General features: G+C 38.6%; 4 protein-coding genes and 1 non-coding gene across 6 annotated transcripts; all 5 read left to right on the forward strand.

Moving 5' to 3' along the window:
• Window positions 1-295: 295 nt before the first annotated feature.
• LOC140775679 (uncharacterized) lies at window positions 296-3,791 on the forward strand. The gene is made up of 2 exons (XM_073119116.1): window positions 296-1,234; window positions 3,401-3,791. The coding sequence occupies exons 1-2, from the start codon at window positions 491-493 to the stop codon at window positions 3,527-3,529; spliced, it is 873 nt and encodes a 290-aa protein (XP_072975217.1). The 5' UTR covers window positions 296-490; the 3' UTR covers window positions 3,530-3,791.
• A 463-nt stretch (window positions 3,792-4,254) lies between these two features.
• TRNAS-AGA (transfer RNA serine (anticodon AGA)) lies at window positions 4,255-4,336 on the forward strand. The gene has a single exon. It is a non-coding gene; the product is annotated as a tRNA-Ser (tRNA).
• Window positions 4,337-5,871: 1,535 nt separating this feature from the next.
• LOC140775600 (probable carboxylesterase 18) lies at window positions 5,872-7,160 on the forward strand. The gene has a single exon (XM_073119015.1). It carries the CDS (start codon window positions 6,002-6,004, stop codon window positions 7,025-7,027), a length of 1,026 nt encoding a protein of 341 aa, XP_072975116.1. The 5' UTR covers window positions 5,872-6,001; the 3' UTR covers window positions 7,028-7,160.
• A 3,713-nt stretch (window positions 7,161-10,873) lies between these two features.
• On the forward strand, window positions 10,874-12,377 carry LOC140767128 (probable carboxylesterase 18). The gene has a single exon (XM_073106930.1). It carries the CDS (start codon window positions 11,119-11,121, stop codon window positions 12,130-12,132), a length of 1,014 nt encoding a protein of 337 aa, XP_072963031.1. The 5' UTR covers window positions 10,874-11,118; the 3' UTR covers window positions 12,133-12,377.
• A 4,447-nt stretch (window positions 12,378-16,824) lies between these two features.
• Window positions 16,825-23,768, forward strand: LOC140758740 (uncharacterized). 2 transcript variants are annotated; one of them, XM_073095015.1, is made up of 9 exons: window positions 16,825-17,252; window positions 17,466-17,627; window positions 17,740-17,877; window positions 18,002-18,160; window positions 20,424-20,516; window positions 21,044-21,160; window positions 21,386-21,460; window positions 21,646-21,872; window positions 22,676-23,768. In XM_073095015.1, the coding sequence occupies exons 1-9, from the start codon at window positions 16,896-16,898 to the stop codon at window positions 23,628-23,630; spliced, it is 2,283 nt and encodes a 760-aa protein (XP_072951116.1). In that variant the 5' UTR covers window positions 16,825-16,895; the 3' UTR covers window positions 23,631-23,768. The 2 variants fall into 2 exon arrangements, with proteins under 2 accessions (XP_072951116.1, XP_072951125.1); XM_073095024.1 differs by having other exon boundaries at window positions 21,649-21,872.
• The last annotated feature ends 347 nt before the right edge of the window (window positions 23,769-24,115 follow it).

The raw sequence follows: 24,115 nt of genomic DNA on the forward strand, positions 1-24,115 counted from the left end.
AGAAATTTAACATAAAAAAATATCTCTCTAAAATAAATTTAGAAAATCTAGCTAACAACTTAGAATTTAAAAATATTGACACTTCTCCTGACTGCTCGGAGACGATGACCGCAACAGTTTCCTGTTTTGATTTGGTTTCTTATATAGTTTTTCAACCAAAAAGAAACGGAAAAAAAAAAACAACTATTTGATTAATCATTTCATCGGAAAAAGAAAAATAAAGATTCCTAACCTTATCATATCAGTCTATCATCCATCCTCCTCCACTACTTCGACACTTGTTATGCTCTCTCTCTCTCTCTCTCTCTCTCTCTCTCTCTCCCCTTTATCCGGATCTATTCTTTGCTTGCTTTGGAGGATTCGGAGTTTGCCGTGAAAACCTCTTCTTTTCCTATACCTCGGTATCAAGCGATTCTTAAAAAAAAACCCAACTTTCTGAATTCTTATCTTTTCCCTTGTCTCCTCTCCTGTGTTCTCCTCCGCCGCCGCCATGGAAGAGACCACCGACTTCGGGGACTGGGAGTTGCTTCACAGGGAGGAGGACTCGAAGCCTTTGGAAGAGATCGACGCCGGCTCCGAGGATGGTGCTATCAAGCTCGACTACTTCGCCCTCGACTCCGAGGGCCGCCGGCAAGCCGCGAGGGCGTCCTCTGACGAAGAAGTCGACCAGGGCGGAGTCGATTCCGATAACCCAAGCTGGGTCGATCCCGATTCCGACTCCAGGTACGGGGGAAGGATGGTTGGGGAAGTGGGCTTCGGATCAAGCGCCTTTCCGTTGAAGAATTCGAGCGGTTTCTGGTCGGATGAGTCTTCGGATGGGCAGAGATCACTGCCTGATAGCGAAAGGAGAGAGCTTGGGGGTTTCGACTACCCAATTATGGAGTTTAGTGGTGAAGGAGATGGGAAGGGTTTGAGCTTTGGAGGGATTGCAACAAATAATGGAACTACGGCAGAACAAGAGCAGAACGCAGAGTTAGATTCTGGTGAATTGGTGCACACGAGCTCTGGGAATTGTGATTCGGCGAATTCGTCTAACGGTGGAGGAGAGAAGAAGGAATTGGTTTGGTGGAAGATGCCTTTAGATCTCCTCAAGTATTGCGCCTTTAGGGTGAAGCCTCTTTGGTCCATCTCGATAGCGGCCGCCTTCATGGGGTTGTTTGTGCTTGGGAGGAGGATGTACAAGATGAAACACAAGAGCCGGAGCATTCCACTTAAGATTGCAATTGATGACAAGGTGAGCTTGTTCGTGATCTTGTTTTTGAAAATTGTGATCTACTAGTTGCTCTTGGTTGGTTTTGGTATGTTCTTTACTTAAACTCGTTCTTTTGCTTGTTATCTGCAAGTCATGGCACAAAATTCAGAAAGTTCTTTGATATCTTAATTTATTATATCTTGGGTTTCTTGATGAAGCCGTTTAATAAGCATCTAACCATTACAATATATGCCAAGAATTGCAGTAGTAATCTTGGTGTTTAATTACTGGCTATACATCTTGTATTGCGGATGATTTGATGATGGCCTTGTTGCATCTTCACTTGCTTCACAAAGTTGCATGTGGTCCAGCACGAGAGCATCCATCAACATGCTTGCAATCTGAGATGAAGCTAGATTTATTCCCTTGTGGATTGTCCTGAGAAAAGAATAAGGACGTTGCAGAATAATTTCATGGATTAGGATCACACATTAGGAAGATCGGGATTTGCTTAAGATTTTTCCTTTAAAAGTCTTAGTTAGTTTCCAAAGATAACTGGAAGGTGTCGAATCACATATTGACCAATGAGAAATAAGAATTAATACATCTCAAACATCCTAATCAATAGATTTATTTCAGATCATTTTTTTTTTTCAAAATGATTGGAAGTTTGTGGAATCCATCTTTCATTACATAATGGACTAATTTTTATTAGTCGAGAAGGAAGTTATTTATCTGTAACTATTATGTGATTAACAGTTTATTAGCAGGACTTATCACATCAAGTTTATAAGAAGACTTGAAATCAATTAGTACTACTATTTTCTTCTAATTTACGTTTTCGATGTTGTCCCATTGAATGATTGAATCACATTAAGGTATGTAGTTGTATATGCTACCTACAAATAAAATGAATATGGAGATCACTGGAAAGGCAGAGCACAAAAATGTGATGGTGATGGTATTGACACCCAAAAGGATTGTCATTTATCATTTGCCGGTAACTTATTGAAAGCAAAGGATGGTGGAAGTACTGCAAATATGATATACAGGGTTCTAGATTTTGCAGAAATGGTCTTAGAATTGCTGCTGTGGTTCTAGAAAAGGCTACCTGTGTCCAGTGGCGGTACAAGCTAAGGTACCACCAGAAGTAGAGTAACAACAAAAAGGTCGGTCTCCTAAAAAAACAAGCACCATATAATGGGAAAGTATAAATTTTTGAATGAGGACCTGCAATGGGAAAGTATAAATTTTTACATTTCTAGGTGGTGAGAAATTAAACAGATATTGGTTAAATGACATAGAACTCCAACAAGGGCATGGTGATGTGAAGCTACAGATGTTCTATGTGGTGAGCGTGCCTATCAGTTAACTACTATAATAAATAGCAATTAAATCAGAAAAATAAGTCTACAATTTTAAGGTTAGGATGGTCTTGTCATCTTGATGTTGTTTATGCTTGAGTATGAAAGGTATGTTCTTGTAAAAATGTCTTGCAGTGCAGTTTTTTTATCATATTCTATGGGAAGCTAGATTGGGTACTGGTTGAGACTTCAGACCAAGTAATCAAAAGGTGAACCTACTTATCGCCTTATGAAGTTGCATGAACTGGTGAGCAAATAAGGATGGCATTTGGTTGTATCATATGATTCATCTTGCAACCCGAAACCCTAAAACCCATACATATCTACATTTATTCAATAGCCTGTCACTGAAGATGGTGAAGCTCGCATACCCTTTCGTGTTTCTTGAATTCCTTGTTAATGCATATTTCTGATTGAGAAAGCTAATTTCTAAATTCATTTCATTCGTGAACATCCAATTTGGCAAACTAAACTGCTGCATAACAATATTGCTTTGAAGATGGCAGGAACTTTTATTTGCTTTCTGCTCAAATAAACTGAAATTCCTCTGCACTTAGCAGCAGCATGTCGTTGCCAACTGATAGTCATAAAACTAAGAGCTATACGTCATCTGAGCTTAATATCTCTTTATGATTTGATTCGCGACTAATATCTTATGACTGTCTGTAGCATTTATTTTAAACATGACAGTTTATGATAAAATAACTCTCATACTGATATTCGATAAATATGTTGGAAACAACAATCAATTAATGGAACAAAAGTATCATGAAATGTTGACACATCTCAGTGAAGTTTAGATTTTTGGCTCTATCTTATCTCTCTTATGTGTGACATGATGCAGAGGGCGTCACACTTTGCTGTCCGTGCTGCACGCCTTAACGAAGCATTTTCTGTTGTGAGGCGTGTTCCGATCATAAGAACACCTCCCTCTGGTGGTGTTGCTCCGTGGTCTATGGTTCCAGTGAGATGAGTTCCGATCCTCTAACATTGCAGCGAAGAAACTTTATGTTGTCAATGGGCAACAGTTCTCCGAGACAATGTTACGGATATGCATCATCCCCTGCTATATATATAGTGTGTAAAGACATTGTGAAACACTCTTCCACCTTTCCTTTTCTTTTACTAGGATCTCCGCTGCTAATGGGTAATTCAAACATAATTACCTAGCTGTTGTATAGAATGTTCTGATATTAGCCTATGTATGAGAATGTATATGTACTTGATGGGGTGCCCATGCATGTGTTTCCAGTTTCCATGCTCTGATATGCATGAAGGTTGTGGAGTTTCCTTTATTATGAAAGAGTAGAAGAATTGCCAACTACTAAAGGACTACAGTACTCGAATGGTTCTTGGTCTGGAGAAATGCTACTACTAATGTAGTAGATGAGAGGCAGAGTGGCCTTTGACACTCTCATGATGGTGATGCATCAAGAATCACATGGGTTATTGCCTTTGTTTGATATTTTGATCTCAGAAGCATTTGGATGGGTGCATGATATGGTCTTGGTGATGTAGTTTTTGAATGGCATATATTTTTCTTCTGTGTGTTCATGGCTCAGGTAACATTACAGTCCTATTCCTTGGCAGCAAAATTCAAATTTTATTCTTGGTGCTAACCCAATTCACAACTGCTACAAACCGAAGATATATTTTGATTGGATGAATTATGGAGAACAATAACTCAGATTACTAAAAGTGGACGTGCCGGAGTGGTTATCGGGCATGACTAGAAATCATGTGGGCTCTGCCCGCGCAGGTTCGAATCCTGCCGTTCACGCTTCTCTTAAATTTTTCAGTGATATCTAGTGAAATATTTTTATCTACACACATATCGTTACATTTAGTGGATTTTTCTTTGATCTGTATACATATCATTACGTGTGGGAAGATATGCATGAGTTATTGTTAGCGTTCAAAGTTGGTAAATATTTGTGACATATTTACAGAGATGATGTTGAATATTGTGAATCTTTATTACATTTGGCATCAACTTGTTTCTATTATTCCTCCGGACATCCATTCGAATATTTCTCAGAAAATGACAGTGATAGCATTGCAACTTTTCCTACCATAGTTTGGACCACAAAGTTCAAGGTTAGATAGATCATCTTCTCTGTCCATTTCGTTTCAGTGTACAAGTTACACTCACTCAATGGCATTATTTTCCTAGAACTCGTCAAAATTGTACGAAAAGGCATTATTTTATTTCCAAGATTATAAAATCTTCGTAAGTGAAAAATATATAGACAAAATATGCTACTTAGTTTTCATAAATAAAAAAGAAAAAATATAGATGCAATATACTGTATAATACTGATCCAAACCGTCACGCTGTTAAACTACTCTTCTATATCTACCGCACCGTCGAGTCATCAATTCATACCACGATAAAAAAAAATATACATAAAACATCAATGACTCAAGTTAGCTGGTGGTTGGTTCACTCACCAAAAAAATGATAACACATCACCTACAGCTTAGGCCAGAGAAGAATCTCCCCTACAGGGAGGAAGTCTTCCAGATTGAGACCCTTGGCATGGAGAAAACGTCTGCCACGTATATAGATTGCGATGATTTCCTACAGTTCCACCGTGAGAGAATCTGTGGTCATTCATACACATTTAATTTGTTACATTGTGAGGCTTATAAATAGGGATGGGAATGGGCTCCAGTGAATAAATTTCCTGGCTTCTCTCTCTCTCTCTAGGCATCAATTACTCCAGCTGTACGATTGGCACCTAATCCCGTAAATTTATACAGATTATGATTATAGGAAAACTAATAGTAACAAATTATTTTTTAATCTCTAATCGTATCATATATAAATATATATTTAGCAATAAGATGGATATAAGTTTTTGAGAACTTATTATTAAGGCGGTACTAACAGTGACAAAATTAAAGTTAATGTCTTAGATTTATTGCTTAAATTACAAGATGCTGCAGTGGAAGACACTAAAGGCAACCCAAGCTGGAGAATAACTTTAATATTTTTAACATTAAATGATCAACTTTACTGAGTATAATTTTTTCACAGTAAAGTGCTATTACTTTAATATTTTTAAAGGCACTTTTTCTTTCAATTAAATGTTAATCTATATCAGCATTTTATTTGAAAAAATTGATATGACTATCGATTTACTTTTAGTTGGGTAAAACTTTTAGGCATTAGCATCTTATTTAATGCTACAGTAAAATAAATTGTTTTTAATATTAAATTTAGGGTGTAAATTATTTTGATAAATGGAGTTTAAAAGAGGTAGGTGTGTAGTTGGGCTAAAACTGGAATTACTGCAGTCTGTTCTGCATAAGATATTTTCTACCCCAAACTTTCATAGTACTTACTGGGTGACAACTGAGTGACTCAATATATAAGTATATGGATTATGGGGAGGCAAAGGGAGGAGGAGATAAAAGATAAGAAAAGAAGATAAAAGGCAAAATGACGGGAAAGCGCTCACCGGTGTCTCCACCGATGCCGTGGTGGCTCCGCCTCTCCATCTCCCTCGCATCCGCCGTCACAGACGCTGCCTCCCGCAGCAACGGCACCGTCAACCGCCGCCTCCTCCGCTTTCTCGATCCTCCCTTGCCCGCCACCACAAAACCATCCCGCGGCGTTCGCTCCGTCGACCTTACCGTCGACCCCTCCAGAGACCTCTGGATCCGTGTCTTCTCACCCTCCACCGACCCCGGCGACCGGCTCCCGGTCGTCGTCTTCTTCCACGGCGGGGGATTCGTCTTCTTCTCCGCCGCCTCCCGCACCTACAACGACGTCTGCAGGCGGATCTCCCTCCACACCCACACCGTCGTCGTCTCCGTCAACTACCGCCTCTCGCCGGAGCACCCCCACCCCGCCTCCTACGACGACGGCCTCGCCGTCCTCCGCTTCCTCGACTCCGGCGGTCTCGACTCCGCCTTCGCCGACGACGATCTCGACCTCTCCAGTGTCTTCCTCTCCGGCGACAGCGCCGGTGGCAACATCGCTCACCACGTTGCCCGCCGGTACACCGGCGCAGGATCCGGCTGGAACCGGCTCAAGCTCGCCGGGCTCGTCGCTATCCAGCCGTTCTTCGGCGGTGAGGAGAGGACGCCAGCGGAGATCCGTCTCCGGGGAGCGCCGCTGGTGTCAGTGGAGAGGACGGACTGGGTCTGGAAGGCGTTCCTGCCGAAGGGATCGGATAGGAATCACCCAGCGGCGCACGTGACGGCCCAGGCGGCAGAGATCGAGGCAGAGTGGTACCCGCCGACGGTGGTGGTGATCGGAGGATTCGATCCGCTCCAAGATTGGCAGAGAGGGTACTGCGAGATGTTGAAGGAGAAGGGGAAGGAGGTGAGGGTCGTGGAGTACCCCAACGCGATCCATGCCTTCTACGCCTTTCCCGAGTTTGAGGAGACGCCGCAGATTCTAGAAGAGATAAAGGATTTCATACACATGCATAGAAGCAAGGAGGAAGAACGTAAGGATTAGGGATAAGGGTAAATCGTGATAAGTATTTATCTTGGGATTATATGGGGGTTTATCTCTATCTTCTATCGTTCTTCACGTGTTTGCTTGTCATCGGGTGTGTGTTATTATAGTGGAGTAATATTGTTTGGAATAATCTACTTGGAGTCAAATATTATTGTTATTTTTCTTGATAAAAGAGATATGAGAAGAAATCAAGAAGACTGGAGTTATTGTTCTTCTAACCAAAAATAAAAAATAAAAAATAAAAAAGAGATATATATATATATATATATATCATGTTGTAGCACTAAATGTTGCCATTATTGGGGATGTTCCTTCTGGTGCACTGTTGAATGCCCATCAACATATCAACCATATGTATGACAATTCTTTGAATCGTGTCAACTCTAATGAGATCATTTGTGCCATCTTTAATTTTATTATCTTATTTTATTCACTTTCGAGTAGTATATGTGTGTGTGTGTCATTTTTTAGGTAAACGGGCATGACTTCTGATATCCACTATCTGCAATAAGCGAATTTGGACTGAAACGTATAAGAAATATAGGATCCTATTAACCCACTCGCTAAATGTAACTAGATTCGGGTTCATTTAGCTCGCTATTGCGAGGGAGGCTGCGTAGAAGGCCGTGATTTTCACTATTTTATATTTTATTTGTTTTATTACGGGTGCAAATGAGTCGAACCCCAGCCGGAGCCAGTTGACTCTAGTTCATACTCAACTCAAAATTAATTTTTAGCCTAATTAAATATTTAGGCTCAATTTAGCTTGAGCCAAGTCAGAGTTTGATTGCAGAACGAGACGGCTTGAGGAGGAGGAGGAGGCCACGATGACAATAACTACTCGTTGATGAAGGATGAGGAGGCCGAAGGAGAAGATTAGATTTGTTGGAAAGAATTTTATTAGATTTAAGATTAAGATTAGATAGATATAAGATCATAGAAGCCATTAGATCGAGGATCTAACGGTTATAAAATATATTTATATAATATATATACATATCAATAATATTACATTTAAGCTAAATTTATTGACCCATGCTTAAGTAAATCGGCTTCAGCTCAGACTCAACTCAATTCAAGTCAAACTAATTCGAGCACGAGCTTCAACTTTATTTTGACACCACTAGTTGTTTTCTACATTTTTCGTTGGAATTATCATAGGATGGAAAGAAATTGTTTAGATCTCTCTATTTCAGTATATTTTGCTCTTATATATATAATTGCATGAGTGGATGAACACTCTAATTACCCTTTAGATGCTTCTATTATAGTATACTAATTTTCCTGATTCCATATAATAGAACACAGAAAAAAGAATTAGCAGATGAGCTGCAAGATGGTGAAGAATGGGAAGTATGTTGAAGAAGGGCTGCAGAAATGATTAGGCAAGGAAACGAGATGATCATCAAGAAGAAAAAGGGTTAAAAGTCCCCACAAAGGAGATAATAACAGAGCATGAAACAAACAAACAGAGAAGAAGTTTTCCTGACTAAATCTTTCCTCTCTAATAGTAAGCAACCTAATTTTTCTTTTCCATCTTTTGTTTTTCTCTCGTGTATCTAAACAGAGGAGAAGAATTCCTTTCTTTCTCATCATCTTCTTCCAATTTTCCAAGCATAAGGTTAGTTGTAATGTCACGTTTTCCAGTAGTCAAACAATGATATTATTTTTTTCTTGTTCATCAATAGCGATCTTTATCATAGTACAAGTTTCACCGAGCCTGGCTCATTTAAAATATGAGCCAAACTTAATCAAGTCATGTCGAGCCGATAGGTCTAGGAAAGCAACACAGCTGCATAAACACTTGGTAGCAATCAGAGAATGCAATTCATTTTTTTACTTTTATTTTCTTCCATCACGCCTTATTAGGGTGAGGGAGCTCAATCGAGTTTGAATTGAAAAATAGTTTTAAACTTAAATTTATGATCAAGTTTGGATTAAAATTATTTCAATTCGAATTAATTTCGAGCTCAAGCTGAGATTTTAAGTCTCATCAGACTTAAATTAAATTAAGCTTACAATAAAATTTAATTCAAACTGTAAAAAAATATTATTAATAAAAAAATTTATATATTGGGAAATGATATGATATGATTAAAATTTGGAACTAAAGAATATATATTAATTCACTTAAGTAAATTTTAGAACATAAGCATAGTATAGAAATTATTATATATAATACCTTACTCCCTAAACTTTAAAAAGTCTTAAACTAGCCACTGTACTTATGACTAAAGTGAGACCGAAATGTGCCCAAAAAATATCTAAATTGAATGGCGGACTGAATTCTCTCCATTTCTATTAATTTTTATGAACAAAAATGTCATTTCTTTCTCTTTAAAGTATATCAATATGTTTTCTTCTCTTACTTTCTAGATTGTGCCAACTATATAATAAATATTATTAAACTTAAATTTTTATAAAGTTTAATAGTTAAATCACAGCTAGAAAAGAGATGAATATGGGTTAAAAAAATCAAATATTAGGCACGCTTGAACACTTAGGATTTTATCTAATTAGCTAAATCCAGCTTTGCGCAGTTTCGGAAAAATATTTGTAGAATATTCGACACATATTCAAATAATATCAAACCAGTTGGATAAGGTCTACAATCTCTAGATATACAACTTTGATATTCATGACTTCTGGAATATATCTATGACAAAACGAAAACTTAATCCAAAAGGTATTTGGAGAAGATAAGGAATATTGATTAGTTAGTTTGTCAGGTTTCATATTGTTTTAGGACTTGTTGGTTAGCCTTTATAAATATGTAGATGGCACCCAACTTTATATTGCTATTGGATTTTTGATTTTTTACCTTTTATCTTCTCTCTAAACTTCTCTCTCCTCCTTCTCATCGCTTCTAATCTCCCTCAACTGTCAAGCCACCCCTTTTCTTTGGGATCTCGACTACTTCGTTCCCTTCGTCTACTTTTCTTAATCACTTCCACAATCCACCCTCATTCACTCCACCTGTCACCACCACCATCACCCACCACCATCACCCACGTTATTCCGTATTTTCGTCACTGTTACAGTTTGAATCTGTGAAGGGCGCAACTGCTTCTTGGAATAAAGTCAGATCTTAAGGAATTGTTCCGTAGTCGATCTGTTGGTTCTCGATCCCATCAATTTGGTATCTGGACTTTAACAGATTGGTATCAGAGCCTAACAAATTGGTATCAGAGCTTATCAATTGGTATTAGAGCCTAACAACGCTCCATTAACTTTGATTGAAAAATTAACGATCTCAATTTAGTTGTAAATGCAGGAATTGATTTGAGACTTTTTAAAGTGTCAAGAGTTAAAATAATTTTAGATTTTTGAACCTATTTTAAAAATTAAGCTTGCTTCACTTATTCTCAAGCAGAGCTCGATCGAGCTGGCTAGATTATTTTGGCAGCGTCTATTGAAGTGCATGTATTTCCTCAAATTAGTGCAGGTCGTCATGAAGGTTGTAACTAAGTACTAACAATGACAAAATAGAGGTCCTATAAAACAATTGTTGTCATAGAATTATTGCTTAAATTACAAGACGTAACAGTGAAGTGGTGTTGTTGATGTAAGACCAATGCAACCCTAGCACCAGAATTACGCCACCTTTAAGACTGACTTATATAATAGAAAAGAGAGAAATAATCTCTTGTTTGAATAACTACGGAAAAGAAGAGAGCAGGAGACTTTTCTTTTCTTTTCAATGACTTTCTCCTCAATCTTTTCCTCAATTTTCTTCTAAAATTTATATTCAAATAAGAGAAATTTTGTCTCTTCTGTTCTCCTCCCCTCTCCTCTCCTATCCTCCCCTCTCACTACATGCAAGTGTTACGCCCCCTCACCCCCGCCCCCACCCCCAAGATGCACAATATTCCTGCAATCTGTTCTACATAGGATACAAACTTGACGTGACAAAGCACGTGACTACCGGACTCCGCACCATCTCGTTCGTTATATAATTGTGCGTCAGCTCCCACCACCATCTCGTTCGTTATATCACTCTCTCTCTCTCTCTCTCTCTCTCTCTCTCCCTCCCTCCATCGAAAGGGAGGCAACGAAAGGAAAAGAAATAAAAGGTAAAGGAAGGCAAGATGACGGGAAAGCCCTCACCGGTTCCTCCGCAGTTGCCGTGGAAGCTCCGCCTCCAAATCTCCACCATCTCCTTCTTGACTAACGCCGTCACCCGACACGACGGCACTGTCAACCGCTTCCTCCTACGCTTCATCGACCACCACTGTGCCGCCACCCCACAACCCTCCCGCGGCGTTCGCTCCGTCGACCTCACCGTCGACCCCTCCATAGACCTCTGGGTCCGCGTCTTCTCACCGCCCACCGCCCCAGGCGACCGGCTCCCGGTCATCGTCTTCTTCCACGGCGGCGGATTCGTCTTCTTCTCCGCCGCCTCCAGTACTTACGACGACTTCTGCCGGCGGATCTCCCTCCACACCACCGCCGTGGTCGTCTCCGTTAACTACCGCCTCTCGCCGGAGCACCCTTATCCCTTCCCCTACGAAGACGGTCTCGCCGCCCTCCGCTTCCTCGACTCCGGCGGTCTCGACTCCGTTGGCGCCGATCTCGACCTCTCTAGCGTCTTCCTCTCCGGCGACACCGCTGGCGCCAACATCGCCCACCACGTTGCCCGCCGTTACATCGGCGCACGATCCAGCTGGAACCGGGTCAAGCTCGCCGGTATCGTGGGGCTCCAGCCGTTATTCGGCGGCGAGGAGAGGACGCCGGCGGAGGTCCGACTCCAGGGAGCGCCGATTGCCTCGATGGACAGTATCGACTGGACCTGGAAGGTGTTCCTGCCGAAGGGATCGGATCGGAATCACCCAGCGGCGCACGTGACGGCCCAGGGGGCAGAGATCGAGGCGGAGTGGTACCCGCCGACGATGGTAGTGATCGGAGGGTTCGATCCGCTCCAAGATTGGCAGAGGGGGTACTGCGAGATGTTGAAGGAGAAGGGGAAGGAGGTGAGGATCGTAGAGTACCCCAACGGGGTACATGGCTGCTACATCTTTCCCGAGCTCGAGGAGGCGCAGAAAACTCTAGAAGAGATGAAGGATTTCATACAGACGCATATAAACAAGGAGGAAAAAGGGTAAGGATTTGGGATAAGGGTAAATCGTGATAAGTATCGTAGTATAAGATGGGGTTTTATCCCTATCTTCTGTCACTGTTTGCTTTGCGAGGGTGTGATAATTTTAGTTATTTTACTTGATAAAAGAGAGATTATAAAAAACTGATGGCTTGTGACAGTTTCAAACATTTGTGTCCAAACTAATCCCCACGATTATTTCGGTGTCAAATCCCTTTATAAGAAATTTTAGTGAATAACTCCATAGGATTACGTGTGGATTCTATCTGATAGAGCAACCTGGCACCAAGATATTGTACCAAATTCGAGCTACGGAATGATTAATGCTTGCTTCAGTTAGACATATAGCGCTTACTTTTAGCCGAGTTCGAGCAAGTCGGCTTCTAGGCTCATCTTAAAATTAATTTTGAGTTTGAGATTTTAATTTAGCTCGGACTCTCAGCTCTGCCGAGCTGTAAACAAGCCTAGCAACCCCCTCCCTTTCTTTCCTCCCTCACCTTTCACGTGTCGGTCCTTGACGTCGTCTCTTGCGTCACCTTCTCCTTCCTCAACCATATCTCCTGTTAGTGCAGCGAGTTGCTCTCCATCACCTTCACCTTCACCAAGATCGTCGTCAACCCTCCCCTCCTCAATTAGGGATATTTAGGAGATAGTTAGTAATATCCAACAAGAACGACAAGAAATAATAAAGAAGAACAGAGATGAGACTGCTATTGAACTAACCACTATTCTACTACAAGCATCATGTTTCAATAAGAAATGATAGATCAGCAGCTCCAACAGAATACACAGTTATGAAATGCGACAGAGATAAAAATTGTCGTATGATTAGGACAAATCAGGAGTACAACACGTTGATGTGATTTTAGAATAATCATACAAAAGAAAATGAGTGTGAGAATGAGATAATTGCTCAGGTAATTTAAAATAACCATATATATATTTATATAATAAAAAAAAGTAACATTTCTCATGAATCACACAAAGAATGTCAACATATAATTATGGTAAGGGACCGGCAAAAGAGAAGAACTCTAGTACAGATTATGTCAAGATATAGACTGAATCAGTATTATGAAATAGTTGAGGTGGATTTAAGATGATGATATTGATCCAACATTGGACAAGATATGACAAAGAAGATCAGAGTTGAGTGCAATAAGTACTATTAGAGTTATCATGTTATATTTTAATTCATTATTCAGAGATTTATGATGACTTTGATATCGTTTGAAGAAACTACACAATATTTTCACCAAACTCTTCTCCTTCTCACGGCTCTTTTCTCTTCCAACCCAATTTAGGGTCAACTTTAATATCGTTTCATGGTATCAGAGCTACTTGATCTCTAGGGATCTTTGTTAAGTTGGACCTCTCCTTCTCTATCAGTTTCTCTATCTCACTGCTCGACATCTTTGGATTTTTTTCCCCTTCACCCTATTTGAGCTCAATGGTTGCTGCAGCACCCTCTCGCTCCGCCGTCTTATCTGCAGCTGCAGCAACCACCGCCGCAGCCACCGTCAACTGCAGCAGCAGTGGTTAGCTGCCTCTCGCTCCGCCGTCTAGTTTGCAGCTGCAGCAACCATTGTCGCAACCGTCGTTAGTCGCCAACTGTGCTTCTTCTCCCTCGGCATTGCCACAGTCGCAGCATCCACAGCAACCGCAACGGTAGTCACAGCAGCACAATAGTAACAATGTAGTAGCAGCAGCCATTGTTCTCAACCCTCTTCTCTGTACAATAGCAGTAGAGCAGCAAGCTCTCACCAAGTGTTTGACAAAAGTCTAACACCTCTTCTTTTTAGCACATTAGAACGTTTTCAGCTAGTGCTCACCAGGTGTTTGACAAAAGTTTACTTGTCTGCAGTGTTCACTTCCAGCAGCACTATTTTCAGTGAGCACTCACCAATTGTTCAATGAAACACATCCCTCCTTTTCTACATAGCAACTCACTTTCAGCTAGTGCCCATCAAGTATTCGACTGAAGTTCATTTATCCTCAACTCTTTCTTTCATAACACTATTTAAGTTTTCGCTCACCAAGAGTTCGTTGAAAGGCCTGAGTGAAAAAAATCTTGAATCGTCCTCAAGGTGCTTGATAGATTGTCATCCCTTTTAGTGGCATCTTATGTCTTAGTCGGTCATGAGAGTGTATCATTAGTCGGTTTTCTACTTATCACTCAACAGGATTGGATCACATGGACCTCTTCTATTAAGACAGTCTTCCGCGAGTGATGTCTTCTCGAGCACATTGACGACATCTTTGTGGGATGTGCTCCCCCTCATACTATCATCCACCACTATTGCTATAACCTCCACTGAGTCTAACACACCTAAAACTATTCAGTCGGAGATTCCATCTACAGAGTATGATGAGTAGGCCCTACGTGACATGGAGGTCTGCACCTACCTCATCTTGCAGGTTGTTCAATCATTTCAAACGTAGCTTTAGATCTTGTCTTCTGCCATTTGGGCTAACCTCAGTTGTTGATTTGTTCAATCGAGTCTGATGCATCGCTTTCAGCTTCGTCACAACGCTCAACAGGCCAAATAGGGTCAACTCTCTATCCAGGACTTCTACGCCTACATGATTGGCATATGGCGTGAACTCACGTCAATGAAGTCTACTTTCTGTTTCTCTGAATCGATGTCTGCTCAGCGCTATCATGACAAGGATCATCTAATGGATTTTCTAAATGCTCTTCGTTTAGAATCTAGGGATTTGCATCGTCATCTGTTGCATCGCTTTACTCTCTCTCGAGCCTAGATAGTGCTATAGCTCAGCTACAGGCTGAAGAGCTTAGGCAGCGCCTCTTGCCCTCTCAGCAAGTCACTCCTCTGTCTTTTGTTGCTGTAGAGAGTGTGCTTGGTGTTACTCCTGCTCCTACACCAATCACGACTGATACTTTGACTACTGTGTTACTCATGGGATTAGACGAGATCATCAGTAATCCTATCCTATGTGCACTCATTGTGGTCGCCCCGGTCATCTTGATGTTCACTGCTATCAATTTCATCCTAAGCTTGCTCCTCGTTGTAGCAAAGGGAGATCAAGTAAGGACAAGGGTCATCATGTGAATACCTAAAACTATTTAAAAATATTCTATATATATATATATATATATATATATATCATATACATACTCATGCCTGAAATAAATTTGATAAATAAAATATAAATAATATATTAATCTCCAATCATATATATATATATGCGCACACAATAATAGTCGTGCTACCGAGGGCAAAAAAAAAAATTTAGAATATTTTAAAATAGTTTTAGGTATTCACCATGTCAGTTTTTATTTTCGTTCAAATATATATTAAAATATAATTATAGTGTTCAATCTTTAAATTATTTTCATAAACAACTTATTTTATTAAAGATAAAAAATATTTAAATATAAATATTGTATAACATATAATATAATTGAATATATGTATTAAAACTAATATTAATAATTCAACATTTCATAACATAGTTGAATACTCTATAATATAATTTAACACATAATGTATTCAACATATAATATTAAAGTCGATGATCACTGATGGAATTAAAAAATATTAAAAAATGGGCTCCATATGTCATATCATATTTATTAAGAAAATGACTAAAGTTGATTTGATAGTGATTGATGAAAATAAGACAAATTTAGAAAAATAATGGCACCACATCAGTATGACTTAACACAGGGGTGTGCCACTAGCACACCCCGTGCTAAGTGCCGTGTCAGTGGCGATTGGTATTGGAGTGCGCCAACCGACATATCCATCATTATATACATGATTATATTATCATGCTAGAAGCTAACCTAGAATGTATACATATAATTATATAATATATCATAATATACCAGAACTGCTTAATGAGCAAGAAACTCACCGTCTAATCAAAAGACACAAAATATGTATTCCTTCCTTTTGTCAATCAAATGGATACTTATTGTTAGCAACGTTCATAATGTATTAAATAAGGAGTTTGAGATCTAAAAATATTTGGTAGTGTGAAGTTGGTTATTTGTCTAATTAGAATTAATTCATATAAATATAATAATTTATTAGGTTTAGAGATACTCCATCTATTTTATTAATTGACTAAATTTATATTATAAATATAGTTCTGATATTATAAATATACTATATGAAATAAGAATGAAACGATAATTATAAAGAGGATGCCGGAAATATATAATTATAAATAAATATAAGTATAGATAAAATCTAATTCTTGAATTGATCTTGTGGCAATTAGTTCTTGGTACATGGGGAAAGCCAAATTATTATTTTTCTTATATATACACCAAAGCACAACCAATTTGCATGCCACGAAACTAGATATTTTTTTTTTAATTTCAAAATAAATACAAATTTATATTAACTATCTACCATGGTTAGAAAACGCTCTCCTAACATTGATATATTATCAACCTAGAATTATAGTCTTTCCGACGTATCTTTAAGCTTATTGGCTGCACTATAGAACTAGAACTTCATTGAATGTATATAATTCTAAAGCCATCCAATGGAAGAAATCCTTCAAATTTTCTTTTTCTTTTAGTATATTATTAATTAATATACGTTGGAAGAGGGGGATTATTATTAATTATCCTAAGTAGCCTTTAACGAATTCGGATCGGAAGATACCGGATCCTAGTAAAGTCTAACTGCTAAAGGTAAATGGATTCGGATTCAATTATACTTCGAGGTACGAGTCCTTCGATCGCTCATTCTGGATTCTGGAAGGCCATCTCGTACCTAGGCCAAACCCTAGATGGCGGACCCCACTCTCACCGGAGCATCGCCGGAGATGGGGGTTGATAACCTGGGCGGGTCTGGCGTGACGAGGAAGGATAAGAGAAAGGCTCTGAAGAAGCTGAAGCGGAAGCAGGTGAGGAGGGAAGTGGCTGTCAAAGAGAGGGAGGAGGAGGAGTCCCGATCCAAGGATCCGGAGGAGCAGCTCCGGATCCGGATAAGAGAGCAGCAGGAGGCTGAGATCGCCGAGCTCGAGAGGAGGGCGTTCGAGGAGCGGGAGCGGCTCTGGCTCGAGGCCGCCGCCGCGAGGAAGGCGGCGGAGGAGGAGGAGGAAGCAGCGAGGAAGAAGCTTCTCGAAGAGTCGCAGCACGAGAAGGTCCAGATTTCCGCTCTTTTATTTTTAATTCATTGTTATCTACTTTTTGTTTGGAGCTATCGGAGGATAGAATGGAATTTCATTGTAGGACAAAGTTTGTTGCTCGTTTCTGTATATTTTCCTCTTACATACTTGCTTGAATGGCTGAACACTATAATTTCCTTTTAGATGCTTCTATTTTAGTATATTAAATTTCCTGATTTTATGTAACAGAGCAAAGAAAAAGAACAAGCAGGTGAGCTGGAAGATGGTGAGGAATGGGATTATGTTGAAGAAGGGCCTGCTGAAATTATTTGGCAAGGAAACGAGATCATTGTCAAGAAGAAAATGGTTAAAATCCCCAAAAGAGGTGTTGACAGGAAGCCGATTAAAGAGGTTGAGTTCATAATGACATTCTTTGGATTAGTCAACCGTAATTCTTTTTTTGCCCGTCCATGTTGGTCTTTAGTTTTCGTCATGCTTTAAGTGTTAAATATATATCACGCAGGATGATGATAGACCCACTTCAAATCCACTTCCACCTCAATCTACAGCTTATGCTGCTCATCGAAAGGAAGCATCAAGTTCTGCACAAGAAGTACTTGAAAAAGTTGCTCAACAAACTCCTAATTTTGGAACCGAGCAGGTATATCTTTTTCTTGACCACCAGCAGATAATATCTGTTGGAATGGCTGCAGGTGCTTTGGGCTAAATAATCTCGCTATGACGCAATCAAGTCAGCAGGCTAATACGTGCTTGTTTCATTGTAGGACAAAGCTCATTGTCCCTTTCACCTGAAAACTGGTGCCTGTCGTTTTGGGTCACGTTGCAGCAGAGTTCACTTTTATCCTGATAAGTCTTGCACATTGCTCATGAAAAATATGTACAATGGTCCAGGCCTCGCTTGGGAACAAGATGAAGGGCTTGAGGTTTGTAAGATGATGCTCTCTCATGGCTAATGTGGTATCCTGATTTTACTTTTTTGTTTATTTGCAATTGATTACCTCCTTATTGCATTTTCATTCCTCTGATTTGTATCTCAAGATCTTTCATTATTTCTAGTTCTTAATAATTGTGGAAAAGAGCCTCCATCTCATTGATGTTTATGTTTTGTCTGTAATCTTGAAATTGAAGATTTATCCTTGGATGAATGGTTCAGCTCGCCTTTGCTACTGGGATAATTGTTTTATCTGGTGACCATCTACAACCAACTCAGTGAAATTATTTTTGCTGAAGGATTAACAGATAATATAGGACAATTTGATTCTTCATGTCTACAAATTGACTTAGATATAGAAGTAAGATTGTTTGAGTATTAAAAGTAGCTTTTATGCCATAAATTTGCTCCTTTTATCTGACAAGTCTATGATTGGTTAGTCTAACAATGTCTACCTCTATATTCATGCCTTCATTAACAACCATTTTTGTAGTTACCATACATTAGTAAGTTTCTGTAATATATAATTGATTGTGACAGTTACTTTCATATATATATGGATACATTTTATCTTTCTTCTACATATGAAGTTATATCACTGAATAGTAGCGCTAGAAACTATGAAAGAACAATTTAAGCTCTTATCTGGTTTCCATTATTTGTTGTAGTACCACATTGGCAAGTTAAAGTAAGGCCAATTTTGGGGTGCCACTATGCTGATGGAGCAATTTTAACCTTCTAAATATTTTCATGATGACAACTGCACTAAATTTGTCACAAGGTGAAAAGAGCATAGATGATCAGATATACCTTCTTTGAAAAGGAAAAACACTAAATTTCTTACTTGTGGCATTTGGCTGTGGAGATCTACCTATAACATTGTTCTGCATAAAAAAATTCATCTTAAATCACCATTCTATTGAAGATTCATGGATTTGAAATTTCCAGGGAAATGGAGATTTCTTCCTTGTTACTTTTCTTTCTCAATTTAGTAAATTTAGATTTCTTGTAATGCATTTCTTTGTAAGCTACCATTTCTGCGACTTGTGATCTCCTCTCATTTCTTTTTCAATAATATTTCGTGTTCTTTAATTGGAAACCCACCAGAGATGCATCTCAAGGTTCATACTAGTGGAGACTCATGGTTCTGGCTTTGGTTGAGGATGGAGATTATACTTTTGATGGCTTCTGTATCCTATTTTGTCTTGCAATCTTGGCAAATTATATTCCAGTCTGTGTTACCTGTAGCCAGCTATAAGGTGTTCTCCAAATTTGTTTCGGAATCTATAGAGGGTGATCTGGAGTAAATTACATTTGGAAAGGGTCTTTCGCCTTATAATTTCTGCTACAATTGTGGCTGAATTGGTCTCTGGTGCTATACATGTCTGATAGACTCATTTATGCTTTCTTGAAGTTAAGATATTTTTTTTTGTTGTGTTATTCATACTGTTGATGAAGCAGCTCCTTAACCTTCAGTAGTTCTCTGCTCATGTCCTGTCAATACAAATTTTGTGGTGATGTTTGTTGGAGGTTTTGCAGGAATATGTTTTATCCACAGGTGACATCCTTTTTTTAATGTGGAGATGATGATGTTTATATTGTTTAATTGCAACTTAAATTTAATAGACCATGCACAAATGCAGAATTTTTTTTAGCTTTTGTCAAATTGATCTCTCACTATGAAGTATTATGGGAATTCCTATGGCATAATAATATAGTATTGTTTGTTAGAGCTATCAAATTGATAAATGGAAATACCAGATGCAGTCAGAAGATGCAAAAAGTCTTATACTAGCTATTTAGAAATTTCAATTTATGAGACAATTATGTATGGAGGTAGAGGGCATTCGGTTATATAATCAACAAGAGCTACACTTGTTCTGGAGCTCATTGGACATAGCAGCTTGGACATAAAAGAGGGAAGACAATGGCAAGAATTCAGCCTTGCACATATATTTCTTACTTTAGAAACAGATTTACAAGTTTCGACAAACATTGAAGAGCCAGAATTGTCTCTAGGAGTTCAATTTATTGGTCATGTGTTTTAAGCGCATTAATGGTCTTATAATTTGGTTAATGTTCTCACTTCTAAATTGGTCTTTTTTTTCTTATTTTTCCATTCTTTTAGCCTTTTCTTATATTTCAGAAACCTGTTGATTTTTCCCCAAAATTGTATCTTTTGAATAGCAAATACAATTCTATTTAGTTTTCTTTTTTTGTTGGATTGACATACTCTTTCTACTTATGTGTGACAGTATACAGATGAAGAGGTTGACAGTTGTTATGAAGAATTTTATGAAGATGTACATACAGAGTTTCTGAAATTTGGCGAACTTGTTAATTTCAAGGTTGCTTGATGCTGAACTTTTTTTTTTCTAGGACATCTAAAGTGTTGATTTTCGCTTATTCTTATTCTCCATCATCTTCTCATTATTACTGCAACAAATTTAACTCTATTGATGATCTTTCATCAAAATATTATTGGAATAGTTAATGTTGTTAAAACTATATCTATACTCATGGAGTATATTGATCTTGCACTTTGACCTCTGATACCATTTTCCTTTTCTGTTCTCTATACATGATAGCTAGTTTGTGCAACCAAATGAATTACTCTATTGCAACTTAGGAAAAAATTTCCATCAGCAAATTATGATATCCATTGTTGCACACTTAGTATATTTTATCTTTTAATTTACATCACTAAGCTCGCATGCAGTTTTTGGTAAATTGTGACTTGTTATGCCCCACACACCTTATCTTGCTAGAAAAGAGAAGGAAAAACAACAATGGGGTTACTTGTTTACCACATGAAGATCATATTTTACATGATGAAGCAATTCTATCCATACGTGACTTCCATCCTTTTCATTAGGTGTGCAGAAATGGTTCTTACCATCTGCGAGGTAATGTCTATGTGCACTATAGGTCCTTGGATTCAGCTGTTCTTGCTTACAATAGTATCAACGGTCGCTTTTTTGCTGGAAAGCAGGTTAGTTTTCACAATCCCCTAAGATTCGTTACTCTTCATTTGTAGTTCATGGGCAGACTCCTTTCTCTTGTAGATTTAAGTTCAATTTTTGTGCAGTGAATGCCTATGGTTCTACATGCATATTTTTACTGTCGGCATAGAAGAGTTCATCTAGACATCATATAGGTTTTCTTACTGTTTTCCGTATTTCTGTATAGTCCACTGAGAGATTTACTTTCACTGCAGATAACATGTGAGTACGTTGGTGTAACCAGATGGAAGGTTGCTATATGTGGCGAATACATGAAATCAAGGTTAAAGGTACCATTCGCTGCTTTCTTTCCCCCGTTTGCTTGTGTCATTTTGTTTCTATACATGCTTGTAATATTTGCAATCATTTATGCGGACCTCAAATCTTTTTTCATTTTATTGAAGAATTAGCTTATTGCAGTTTGCTATGAATATCTGTTTGTTATTATCCATTATGTATCTAATGTTTCTTTTAGCAGACTTGCTCTCGTGGAACTGCTTGCAATTTCATTCACTGCTTTCGCAACCCAGGAGGAGATTATGAGTGGGCTGATTGGGATAACCCTCCACCTAAATACTGGATTAGAAAGATGGCTTCTCTATTTGGCCACTTAAATGAATCAGGGTATGACAAGCAAATGGAGTTGCAAGACTATGGGAGAGCAAGGAGTTCAAAGAGGAAGAGAACACCAACAAGCAAAAGGTAGATGATTTCATGGTTGTCTATCAATTTATGATGAATTTGAATATGGTCATGGAGTTTTGAATGTTGTCAGTAGTTATCCAAGGCTGTATAGAACTATAAGCTGATTTTCTTGAAGCACTTTTGGGCACTTATAATATAAATCCCTGGAACTTGCGTCGGTAACTACATCACGTGTATGCTATTTTTTCAGTGATTCAGGTTGACCAATTAGCTTAACCTCTTGCTTGAAAACAATTGGATGATAACTGATATTTGATGTTTTGAAATGGAAAAAAAAGTAGTTGAGAGAATCATTTCATCCATGAGGTCATTTATAAATAGCTTAAATGACCTGGGATTATCTTGGGTTAAAGGATATTGGTATCTAGAATCCTAGATTAGTTGTTGTGTAGGCAGTAATAATTGTTAACACATCCATCTTTGTCTATATTTTTCCTTTTGGTCTTTTATGCATGTATGCCCTTATAAAGTTCCTTACTTACCTATTTACCTCGTTTTTTATTTAATTTTATTTCATTTGTTCTTGTCAATGAAAGGATATGAGGATATCCTAACGTCATCTATGATCTTAATCTGTGTTGTTGTGAGCATCTGCATTTCTATATCTTTGCAGTTTGCTGCTTTGCTGAAGTTCATTGGTTTGCCTTCTGAATCTTCTGATATTGGTTTAATATTTGATTGTGAAAATACTGAATTTTGATGTGTTTTAACTAGTACATCATTTGTAAGGTTGCTTCAGCTTTCTACATGCCACAGGAGCTATTTTTAGCCTAACTAATACTGTTATGTCAATGTGGCAGAAATGGTACAAGAAGTTCTACAGATGAGATCATGCGGGATAGAGATGACTCTATAACTCCAAGTTATCAGTATAATGGTCATTTGATTAGGCGAGAACGCTCAAGCAGCAGAAGAGAAGCAGCTACGTTTGATAAGCACAAACAATCCAAAGAAGTCAAGTCTGATGTAAAATATGATTCTCTCAGTTCCAGTTCCGGTGAGGACATGTCAAGGGAAAGAGATAGAGGTTCACATAGGAAGTACCCAAGCTATGAAGAGAAAAATAGTTCTTACAATTCTAAGAGGGGTGAGAGGAAGCACAGACAAAAGGACTCCCAAAGGCGGAAAGGAGGGAACGGGAGGAGCAGGTTAGCAAGGTACAACTCCAAATATCATGAATCACAAAAGGAGGAAGATAGGTCCTCTGACTGTGATTCAGACTTCATTGATGATTATAGAGACCCAAGAAACAGCCCATCAAGTTATAATTCTAGTGGCAGGCCGAATATTGATGAAGAACGTTATAATGGGAGATATCATTCTGAAAATCTCAGTCTAGAAAAAGACTCCAATAGTGTGCATGAATCAGAACAAAATGACCGCTTTGGTGAAACAAGGGAGCATGATCAACATAGAAAGCAGAATGCTACCAATCATAGAGGTGATTCTGATGATTCAGCTGATAGCTGGAAAACCACAAACAGCGACGTGGTTTCTGAAAATTCTCATGATTACTTGCTTTGCAGTAGAAGCAGTGGATCTACTAGGAAACACAACGGACGTGGTAGAAAGAAAATACACCACGACGAAAAGGCTGAGTATGAGGAAAATAACAAAGACCTTGGCGTATCAGATTCTGATAGCTGGGAATTGAATACCAGGGCATACAAGCGGCATTCAAGGAGCCATCCACACCATCAATCCTCGAGCTCTTTTAGGAGAAAAGTCACTCATAATAGTAGTTTTGATACGTGAAACTCGACTTTCTCTGCGTACGAAGAGTGTACATCACTTAGTCGAATGGTGTTTTTGTTCATTTCAGTATTGTCTGAAAGTTGTATAGCACGCATTTTTGAAAAAAAAAAAGGAAAGAAGAAAGGGTCAGTAATATTATCTTATTAAGATCTCGCAAGTCCAAACACTTGCAAAAGTTTTTATATTCTTGATTAGGTAATCTCCGTTTTGAAGAGTGAAAAAAAAAATCTGAGTTCCTTGAGTAAATACTAGCTGGATTTCATATGAATTTATATGAAATCGGAGCGAATTATATTCTTTTCCTGTTGCCTATTTTAGAGAATATGCAGCTGATGTTAATAGTTCTTCGTTTTAGTATTGGAATAAAAATGTTATTAAAATTTGTTCCAATATTTCTTAGAATATAATTGGCATTTTGAATACCGAAATTGGGAAATTTCGTTTGCGATGAGCCATTGAACGTGATAAACCGGGTACAAATTTTA

The sequence above is a fragment of the Typha angustifolia genome, chromosome 1, assembly GCF_048772165.1.
Source record: "Typha angustifolia cultivar Huaian chromosome 1, ASM4877216v1, whole genome shotgun sequence".
In the NCBI taxonomy this organism is placed as follows: Eukaryota; Viridiplantae; Streptophyta; class Magnoliopsida; order Poales; family Typhaceae; genus Typha; species Typha angustifolia.